At 36.0% G+C, this 11,380-nt stretch overlaps 1 protein-coding gene across 2 annotated transcripts; it reads right to left on the reverse strand.

The window, feature by feature from the left end:
• Nucleotides 1–1,266: 1,266 nt before the first annotated feature.
• LOC103339565 (E3 ubiquitin-protein ligase RHF2A-like) lies at nt 1,267–7,543 on the reverse strand. 2 transcript variants are annotated; one of them, XM_008242878.3, is made up of 9 exons: nt 7,490–7,543; nt 4,028–4,165; nt 3,851–3,897; nt 3,186–3,248; nt 3,002–3,107; nt 2,412–2,794; nt 2,198–2,305; nt 1,709–2,081; nt 1,267–1,558 (listed from the first exon to the last, which is right to left on the reverse strand). In XM_008242878.3, the coding sequence occupies exons 1-8, from the start codon at nt 7,493–7,495 to the stop codon at nt 1,763–1,765; spliced, it is 1,170 nt and encodes a 389-aa protein (XP_008241100.2). In that variant the 5' UTR covers nt 7,496–7,543; the 3' UTR covers nt 1,267–1,558; nt 1,709–1,762. The 2 variants fall into 2 exon arrangements, with proteins under 2 accessions (XP_008241100.2, XP_008241099.2); XM_008242877.3 differs by lacking the exon at nt 7,490–7,543 and adding an exon at nt 6,348–6,751.
• Between the last annotated feature and the right edge of the window lie 3,837 nt (nt 7,544–11,380).

An 11,380-nucleotide genomic window follows, 5' to 3' on the forward strand; every position in this document is an offset into this window, starting at 1 on the left:
GAGATAAAGTAAAATAAAAATATTTACGAGGCTTAAAGATTTAGCAAAAAGAAGGGGACAGTGGAGTTGTCATTAGGGTTATATCCCTCCTCTTTACTTTAGGAATAAGTTTTCATCTAAATTTCCATGTGAAAAAGTGACCATTTTGCCTTTTTAATGATAACGAAAACTGAGAAATGAAGAATGAAAATGAAATTTCTTGGTCCGAATAATCGTTTTAATAAGAAAATGAAGAAGAAACACAGTGTGTGATTTCCATTTGACATTGTCTGAGTATGGTGTAGGAATGGGACATTGAAACTGTTTTATAGTGTGTGTTTTTGGTGAATTAAGTAATTAGCCCAATGGGTCAAATTGCATCAGTTTACCACATTTGGCTACCCCCGAAAACAAAAACCAACAGATTTCATGGCTTCCATTCCAGGTTGGAATCAGTTCAGTCGCTCGCGGGCACATGAGCAACCTCAAAGCATTATCGATCAAGAATCACTCATACTCGTGTGGACGACTAACCACATCACTACTCTTGATTCTTGGTTTCAGCCTTTAGATGTCTTCTGCGCGTAACATGTTTTGATATTTTCTTCACGCACCTAAGATCTTGTGTTCAAACCTCCCCTCCTCAATATCACTTGTATAAAGCTCCGTTGTGCTTATTATCTCTTCATGAAATGAAATATTTCACTAAAAAGAAATATATGGCATTTCCAAAGGGAAAATAGGACACACTGAAGCAAAGCCAAAAAGCCCTTGTGTTCCATATTTGAGAATTCAAATTTAAATCTCTTAAGAGGAGAGATGTGCTATCATCTGGGATATGTTGTATAGCTCAAGACCACTCACAGCTTCTTAAAGCCCAGGACAGGGAGGTTAGGAACTAATGTGAGACATGAGTAAGAAAAATCTAATGCTGAAATTTACACCTTTTTTTTGTTGGTCGGAGAAATTTACAGATGCATCTTTAGAGAAATGGTCTCTTACCAGACTTATGCTGCTAAACGATAAATCTAAACCATTGATCAAGTTGAGTAGTTGCCAGATTCACAATTTAACATGAGAACATGACTCCAGTTCAATAGAACATAAAAAGCATTTTCATACCTTACCAAAGGGTTGTGTAGATTTTAGTTTTATTTAGAGAGGGAGTGCGAAAAATCTCAGATAATTTTTTGTTAAGTTTATCCTAAATGTTCAATGGCAAATAGCCGGTCCTGATACGAGTGTGAACTGAAATTTCAGTGCCTGATTGATATCCACCGGGAAGTATACTCAGAACGGCTTCCATAACATTTCTCCTCAGTATATCCATAATATATCAATGCCATTACAAGAGCATCCAGACATGTTAAAGGTTACATATAAACATATTCACATAAATATACCCATTTATAAATGTCTGTCCAGATGGAAGCTCTTCTGTCAAGACCTCTTCTTTATTTGAATTCAGACCACAATCACAATAATTTCACATACCCGAATACTTAAAACTCCGGCCTGAAGCGCAAAGCATCTCATCCTCAGCATGCCATGTCCTGTGAAATGGCTAACGTGGATCAACCTGAAATGGTGTAAAAGTACATCAAGCAAAAAGATTCGAAATTTCAAACACTAAATACCACTTCATCGATTTAAGGTCCCATGAAAAGTTGATGGAGTGGTTTACTTTGATACCAGAATAATAAAAATTGAAATCAACATCACTACTCACCTTAAATTATGAAATGCTGACGACAGATGCATTGCTGAAACAATTAATAACAGATCAATTTGAAGAAGAACCTGCGGGACAAGTAGTACCAGGCCTATTGTTGTCACTCAAACGGTTTTCTCCATGAATCTCTAAACTGTTTGGGTTGTTGCTCTGATCTGCAGCAGAACCATCTGCCGTATGATTTGCTACAGAAGCCTCGGGGGCTCTACCATTATCTTTGGTCTCAAGGCGTTCCATCATACGTGATACAGTGGCGATTCCAGCATTGACCTCTCTACGAACTTCAGAACTGAGTTCTGACATAGAAGTGCTACGTGAGAACAGCCTCTCCTTCCATCCTCTTGTACTCCTTGAAAACGACTCCTTGTACCTTTACAGCAATTGAAAATGGTAAAAGAGCAAATCTATAGGTACGCACAGATGCACACTGATTAAGCTAGTCAGATGATGTCCAAAATAGAAGAGTGGTTACATCATGTATCATACCTCATTGACATGGAATTAAACTTAGATTTCAGAGACTCTGAAATGGACTGAAGGTCTGATGGTCCTGCTCGGTCCTGATTCAATGGAGAGGATTGACTAGTAGAGTTCCTACAAAAAGATACTAAATTGTCATAAAAATACCTATCACACCAGTGCATACCACAAAACTGATCTGCACAATCACACAAATGCAACATAAGAAAATGATTACTACCAGTGACTGGAGGAAAGTCCTTGACGATTTCTGTGCATGCGTACAGACCCAGATGCTGAGGGCGAAATTCCATCAGTCTGAACAGAAGGAAAATGTGCACTCCTTCGTGATGATTCATCCCCATCTGATGTAAGTGGGGTAGACGGACTTGCTACAGTTATTTCGGCAGGTTCGCTGTCCCCTCCTGGGGCAGAAACAGGACCAAGAGGAGATGCACTAGGATGAGTAGAAAACACCGAGAAGTGTGGATGACCACGAGCAGATGACCGGCTCCTCTGGCCTTCCCTTCTACCATTGTGGTGGGCCCTTCCCATGGAAGCAGCAGCTGCCAAGTGCTGGATTATATGCTCTTCAAGTTCAGCATTGTTAGTACCCCCAGGTAACTGCATTGCATTGCATAAACACATTAAATAACATGATTGCAAAATCTTTAAATTAATAGTTTTAATTTCTTCAATGCCTTTTCTTTTTTTCTTTTTTTCTTTTTTTTTGGAGAGTCAACATTTGATCAAGGCCTTGCAATGTTTTAAGAACCCAACAACTATTCTCAGAAAAGAAAAAAAAAAGGAGATGAAAGATAGATATTAGACATGCTGAAATTCAAAATCGCCAAGGGTGGGATGATGAAATATAGTTGCATTTCTTGATGTATTCCTAAAGCTCCTCTCCCGTTCAACTGCCTCAAGTAACTCTTGACTGCCAATATATGCATCAGAGTTTAACTCCAGGTAAATAATTATGACACATGTAAAATTAAATAACAGCAAAACGAACCTGCAAGAATCCTTCAAGCTAATGGCCTGCCAACACATGGGGCACTGAGAGCTTCTCTGGCACCTATATGTATAAGTATAACCTTGTTTAGATTTAAGAGCATTGTACCTTTTCCCAAATAATATTATAAAGTGAACAGAACTGTGCAGATAATTTACTCCAAATTTAAAAAGTTATTGATGAACTAAGGATTCCTTGTAAACGCATGTGGAGAAAGTGTGTCAACATGTGTGTTTGCGGAGATGGAGAGATAGAGTACTGAAAAACTAAAAGATTGAAAACCAAGAAAGAGTATGTAAAGTGAACGGAGAAAAAACAATTAAGTGGATCTCTCATAAGCAGATGAAATCCAAAATAATATCTTCAAGAAGTCCTACTTTAAATTTATCAGCTAAGTCACTGGACCCCTTTAATAAAGAGTGGCGCAATTGCCAGTGCCACCCATAAATCAAATTGTGGTCCAAGCCCTAAAAACAAATTTTACTGCTTGGTGGACACTTTAGCCTCCCATGGAGGTCAGCAACATACTAGCTTAAATAAGTGTAAATCAAAGATTAATTACAACTCAATAAAATTAAAATGATAATTGATTTTTATTATAAATATAATTACTTAACAGAAAAATAAAGAATGATTAAATATTTTGAAATTTAGTGTGGTAATACCATTCAAGGATGCAGTGGAGGTGAAACTCATGCTTGCAAGTAGTCACCTGCAAGGCAAGGCACAAAATGGAGTTGAAGGTACATCTATATAATAAGATAAACACATTAAGAAAATGTGTAAGATTCTCATGCATGAGCAGGAAATAAAGAAGGGGAATGTATCTTCTGATTTGTTACCACTGAAGGATCACTTTCACAAAACTCCTCAAGGCATATGCTGCAGGCCTCAGCACAAGCCTCTTGTATTCCCCCTTCCACAAATGCTGCAGCTGATATCATATGACTTTCACTCTTCTTTGCCTCCATATCTGGAACCTTTTGACACACAAAATACAATATCAATATTGACCAGTAGAGTACTGGGTTCATGAAAAGCAGCATAATTAAACCCCAAACACAGTAAGCATCCATTCTCAAAGTGTTGACCAATCTCAGTCCTAAACTGATGAGAAGTAAAATAAGTACTGAAAACGAAAACGAAAAATATATATGATTCAGTTCGATTATGAACAAAAAATCTGAGTCCAATTATTATTTTTTGTTTCTTTGGGCTTCAAGAAGAGTTGAGTCGACAAAATGAATTTAAATCTAAATTTTTCCTTTATTTTCTCAGTAACCAAACAAAAAATAAACCATGTTTCAATGACCAAACTTTCCTGAACCCTTTCTCTACTCCATTTTCATATCAACTAAACAATAAATAAACCATATACAAGAAGTACAACCATGACTAAGACACCAGCACCGTGTTCTCCAGTGGAAGGCCGCTGACAACGAAAGATCCAAGTGCGATCAGCACTGTGACTTACGTGGAGAGAGAGAGAGAGAGAGAGAGAGAGAGAGAGACACACACACACACACACACACACACACACACAAATGAAAAGGAGCACAGGAGAGAGAACGTGGACAGATGAGGAGAGGGAGAGGTACTAAAGAGAGAGGCTGAGAGAAATGTTCAAAATGAAAAAACAGACCCTACCATTGGAATGCGGCCAGTTCTATTCCAAGAGTATAGAACTGGTGCAGAAACCAATCAGAATTAGTTGACTTTTTTAGTCAACAGAGTTTTTTCAAATTTTATTTTGACTAGGTTTATCGGTTCTTTGGTTCCAGTGCCCACCCCTAACTAACAGACTTACAGCCAAATGTTAAGAGCATCTCCAAGGGAAGAGGCAAATGAAATAGGCAAAATTGTACCATAACAACCTAGGTGGCATGTTGCCTACCCATTTGCCTCATGAAAAAAGTTGGTCACGCAAAGGGACTAGGCAATGCAAGTCTACAAACCATTGTTATATTATTTATTTTTATCTTTACATTTACTATTATATTTTATAGCAAATAGGTGAGAGAGTGGATATGGTATTTTATTATAAAAAGCAAATATACCTCCTCACTTTGGAGTAGGCAATATTGCCTTGTTGGGGTAGAGTAGGTATATTTTGCCTACCCATTTGCCTCTTCCCTTGGCGCATGAAAATGCTGATGTGGCAAGGCAAATGAGGTTTGCCTACTCTATTGCCTCTTCCCTTGGATATGCTCTAAGCTAACAAATTCTCATGAGTAGCCAAAATTATAAACCCCAGCTCAGTGAACCTTAACCAACTATCTGAAGCTGGTGACACAATCTCTCAAGGCTTACGCTGTGTAGCTCTATATGGAACCACATCCACCGTTAATTTTTTAGGTATCATTTCCTAGCTTACCACTATAACCACCTCCTTTCTAGCCTTCCACTAGTTCTTTTTCCTATATGTTGAAAACAACACATTCAAGAGATAAATCTAAAAAAGTAACATTTCTTAAAATGATAAATTATATTCTCTTAAACGTTGAGATTGGAGAAGTTCACAAACTGTATTATCAACATCACAAATCAAAATCACTTATTTTCTTACTTCCCTTTTTTTTTCTTTTTGATAGAAAAGTGATTTTTTTCCCAAAGAAATTGAACCGATAGGTGAAGGTTCATATATATTTCAGAAACCTTCAAATGTTTCATGTAGGGTGCAGAATTCAAACAGCTAAACTATATCTTTTACAGCTGTATCAGAGATTAACAACAGCTCTGGGAGGTCTTGCACCAAAGTAACTCCAAAAGAGTGGAAAAACATTACAAATTGCCTGTAGATATTTCACAAATTAAACAACCTCTAACACATCCACGTGGTAGTTTAGTAGGTAAATTAAAGCAAGCTTTTAGCTTTGTGCCCACCAGCAGAAAAACTTCCTATGGCAATTACCATTATTTCTAACTCGGAACCAATTTCATATTTAAACTCCTTCGCACAGTATAACATTTTAAGTCAAGTACATAAATATCATCATTCATATTTTGCATATTCTTACATAACCCGGGTGAAAAAGAAAAAAAAATTCTGAACACTGAAATCAAAGCAACAACGTACTTGAAAAACATCAAATTTCAATCCTACATGAGAACAAAATCAAAACTTAAATAAAATTCCAAATGAAAAAATATTGATGGGTTTACCTCCATTTAAGGGGATTGGAGATGGGTGGTCAAGAAATTCAGAGAAGAACGACCATGAAATTCAGAGAAGCATCGTGTTCTCCGGTGGAAGGCCAAATTTCGTGTTCTCTAGTGGAAGGCCGCGGACAACGAAAGACCCAAGAGCCACCAGCACCGTGACGAGCGTGGGGAGAGAGAGAGAGAGAGACAGATAGACAGACAGACAGACAGGGACAGATAGTACGGAGGGAGGAGAGAGACACACAGATGAGAAGACGGAGAGGTAGAGGAGAGAGAGCGTGGACGGTACAGGAGAGAGATGCTGGGGACAACCAACCCTAGCGTTGGAAGGAAATCGTATTGTTGGGTGCGACCGGTTCTATTCCAAGAATAGAATAGGTGCGGCAACCCATCGGTTCGGTCCAGTTCAGTTTTCGAACCTCAGTTAACTTTTGTAGACAACACAGTTTTTTTTTTAACTCGGTTCGACTCAGATTACCGGTTATTCTTTGTAGCATCCGTAATGTAATGATTGTTGAATAGTTCAATGCAATAAAAAAATACAATAATCTGCAGTTCAATTCAATATATGCCAAAAAAATTAATTTATTGAACTATTGAACAACCATTGTGGATGCTCTTAACAACATAATACATTAATTGCTGTATTTTTTCTATTTTTTATTGGCATGTGGGTCTCATAGCGCTTTCTATTGCAATTACATCTATTGCAATGAACTAAATCACACCATTGCAAGTGAGATTTTACCATTTTAGTTCAATTTCATGCAATATTACATTAATTCTAAGCATTACGGATGCTTTTAGCAGACTTGCAGCCGAAGGCTAAGGCTAACAAATTCACATGAATAACATGAGAAAATTTTGGAAAATCATTACTTCTAACTCAGAACCAATTTCATATCAAAACTCCTCCACACAGCATAACATCTTACATCAAGTACATCAATATCATCATTCATATTCATCCATCCATTATATCCATTCGTCCATTTGCATATTCTTATGTAACCCATATGAACAAATGATCTTAAGTAATCAAATCAAAGCCAAAACACAAATGAAAACAATCAAATTTCAATGCCACAAAGAAAATAATGAAAACTTTAATCAAATTTCGAATAAAAGATTGATGGGTTTACCTCCATTGAGGGGATTAGAGATGGTAGCTCAGAAATTCAGAGAAGAACGGCCATGAAATGCAGCAGATCGAGCTCTGAATTTCCCAACCAGAGAACCCCGCTAGAGATTCATGGCAGCCTAGAATTCAGTGGTGCACAAAGATTAATGGTCAAAAAAGAGGAGAAAATGAGGAGGAAGATGAATAATTGAATTAATGGTGCACAAATAATACATGTCCACCTCCTCCTTACCTTAATTATGGGTGTGTTTTGTTTTTGGCCTATCTTGGTCTTTGTCTGGAGCAAATTATGGTTTATATTGCTGTGTTTTTACCAAAAACACACCAATTTCATTAAATTACGGAAAATGCTTTAACGTTTTCAAATGAATATACAATAACGTTACAAGTACCAACTTGTTTACCAATTTATTAATACCAATACATCTGGCAAATAAAATTGCCACTACGTTTCAATAACATATTCATTTCACCTCAGTACATGCTAAAAATAATAAGATTATGCAACTAATTTTTCTATATGAAAATATAACCCATTTGTGCGCCTTCCCACTTTCAGGTTTTTTTCTTTATTTGTTTTCGTCTTTTGTTGTGCATTGGGAAACAGAGCATACCCACAACCACGACATCACATAACAGAATAAAACAGACAAGGGAGGCCTCAAGAGTAAACTGTCTCGTCTCATCCTTAGGTTGCTTTAAGGCAAACTAAGCAGAATGGCAAGAAATAGTTGGAGAAGACCACTCCTTAGGAAAAGTTGCAACAAAATGCTAAGCTGCATCTTCAGAAAGTCTTCAAAAAGTCACACTGTCTTGGATCAGACCTTAATTAGTTATTGACGTAATAACCTGACTTATTCTAATAATTAGACACTTAATTACTATATGAAGCGTTTTGCTCATCAACTATTTTGTTAGAAAAAAAGTTTTATTAGGACGTCCTGAGTTTGATTATCTTCTCCTTTCAATATCGCTTGTATTAATGTTTTCTTGAAAGCATCTTCACTAGAAAACACTAAAATATTTTTATTAATCCTAAAAACCGCTTTCACCTGTTCAACCGAACTTTATGGAAAATCATACTTTCAATTATGAGAAATCCCTTTTGGCATGCCAAGTTGATCCCATTATATGGTCATTGATAGACTAGTACAAGAATGGTCAAGCTGCCATAAACAAACTCATTAATTTGGCGGGGTTCTCTTAGAGGATTTGGTTCCCTTGACTGTATAGTATATGGCTTTTCTATTATTGATAACAAATTGCAACTAACATCATGATAGTTGCCTGTTTCTTCTAAATTTTTACTATTGCTAACTAATAATAGGTAGAGGTTACAGGAGGAGTAGTATCTCCCTCCTAAGTTTTGTCCTTATGTTAGTAAAATTTTCTAATATGTGAGAAATGTATCCAGATTGTAACAGAGTCACGTATTTTTTTGGGTCGAAATAATGAACATGTCATTATCAAACAGAGATTACAAAAAGCCCAATACAAAGTCATAAAAAGAAAAACAAGGGCTATAAAAAAATAATAATAATAAATAAAAGCACAACTCCAAGTACAAAATACAAGCCCAAAACAACAAACAACCCAAAAAATACATAAAGCCTATAATCATATTCTACAAACAATAAGTCGCGAGTGTCGCCATAGAAGGTGGTCTAGAGGAACCAACAAATGGGATTTGCATTATGTAGGGCATGGGTTTGGGTGAGAAAGCCACCAATAGTCATCTTACTCAAGCGATCAAATTGGGGTCAAAATTGACCCATAAGTTACAGAGCCCATAGTTCCATAGCAAAAGCTCATATATGAGGATGGGTTGTAGGGGAGAAGCATTTGCATCAAGTCATTAGACGACCAAGAAAATCATAGGAAAAGAGAAGGATTTTAGGGTTTCAGATCTCATGGGAGAGGGAGAGGAAAGAACTAATGTGTGAATGAGGAGGGGAGAGGATAAGGAGAAGGATGTGAGAGAGGTGTGATGGTTGAAGTGAAGTGGGAGAAGAGATGTAGATGGAATAAGGAAGGATATATGAGCCAAAATTTGGAAAAGCAAATTACCATGAACAAACAAGAACAACAAAATATAACTCTTACAAGGAGAAATGACACTCTTACATAGGAGAGATATACTTACTTTTAACATAATCACATATTTTTATCGATCTATTATGTTATAACACATGTACATCTTTTTAATACTGTACTCGACATCTACTCATATTTTAACATATGTATCAGTAACATTACATAACAATACTGTTTACAACATAGTTATCTTACAATAATTTCTCCACAAATATATGCCAAAAGATCATTAGGGTTTGGCCTATTTTGATTATCTAGAAGAGTCTTTGTTATTGTTCAATAAAATTTCTTGAGTTGTCTTTGTGGCTGCAAGGAGAGACAAGTACTAGTCTGCAGAGTCACTTAAAAGTGAGCAACATAAGTGTACTTGGAAAGATGTTGCTAATGATCTTTATATATGCTATTATTTCTATCTTTCTGATATATGGATGAATGATATAATTACTAACCGACCTTATTGTTCAATTTTCTCATCTTGTGTACTCGCTGCTCAACGTATGTAAAGTCCATCTGGGATGGAGAAAAAGAGAAGACAAGGTAAGGAAGATGACAAGGATGGAGGAATTGTTGAAGTACTTCCTATATGATCAGAAGAGACATGATCAGGACAAGATGTGGTGGTTTGCGAAAGGGTTGGTTTCATGTGAAAAGAAGATGAAGATCTTTTGTAAATTGAAAGATCCTAAAGCCAAGCTCAAATGGATTAAGAGGGAAATGGCTAAGGAATGAGCTGGAAGCACCTACATTATGCTTTACGTTTTTTTACTTGTGTCTATGGTTTAGACTTGTGTGGTGCTGGATTTGGAATTTGGCTAATTACCTTATGCTTGACTATGAGTTATGTAATAGTAGTATGTTGACTGCTATCTTGTACTATCATGTAATTGTAGTAAAGCTTATTTAGATTTTCAAGTATGCATATGGGCGGATCAATGGCATTATCTGTTTTGCACGAATTAGGACACAAGTTTTCAACCATTAGATTAGAATGGACTGAATGGTTGAGATTAGGTTTCAATAATTACTTAAATTAAATTAATCTCTTACGCTAAGTAAATTTCATTTTTATTTATTAGTTATGATAATTCTGAAAAGCATTCAATTATCTTTCCTCCTTTTGTTTTCTAATCATTTTCTCTCCTCTCAATTAATATCCTGCAAAACTTCACCATTACCTTCTACTTGCCACCATCTACACCAACCGAGCATTCTCCCATGACATAGAAAATTTGTCTCAAGCTACCAATATTATAGAGAAAAAAGTATATTAAATAGAGTGTTGCTAAACAAACTCTAAAATTAACTGAGTATACCCTATTATCTAAGTATACCCTAATATTTTAATCAAAATGTAAAATTAACTAAGTACATCTTATTTAACTACCAAAAATACCCCTGGTATACCCTAATACACTCTATCACACAACACCCTAATACTAATCCTAAACTAGATGTATCTTTTTACATGTTTTAAGTAACTCTTTATTCTTAATATTTCATCCTTTGTCAGTTGTTCTTTTTTTTTTTTTTTGGGCTGCATCACTAGTTCTCATTGTCCTTTTTAAAAAAAAAAATTATGCGAAGCTTTCCAATGTGAATCATTATATTAACTCCTATTTATTTTTACCTCATATTTTGAACCCAATAAATAAGAGAGCTGATTTTCCCACTCATCTTTTATCCACTTACACTCCTTTTGTTAGAAATTGTATGTTCTCACTCCTCTTTTATCCACTTACACTCCCTTTTTTGTTATAGTAAAAACTATTAAAAAAAAAAAGGGAGTATAAGTTGATAA

This window comes from Prunus mume, linkage group LG8 (assembly GCF_029339155.1).
Source record: "Prunus mume cultivar Tortuosa linkage group LG8, ASM2933915v1, whole genome shotgun sequence".
NCBI lineage: Eukaryota > Viridiplantae > Streptophyta > Magnoliopsida > Rosales > Rosaceae > Prunus > Prunus mume.

Bases quoted from the DNA above. Each gene is read 5' to 3' on its own strand.
- LOC103339565 (XM_008242878.3), bottom strand. The intron at 3,108-3,185 runs GTTCGTTTTGCT...ATATATTGGCAG, and splicing joins AGCTTGAAGGATTCTTGCAG to TCAAGAGTTACTTGAGGCAG. The intron at 2,082-2,197 runs GTATGATACATG...ATTGCTGTAAAG, and splicing joins TTTAATTCCATGTCAATGAG to GTACAAGGAGTCGTTTTCAA.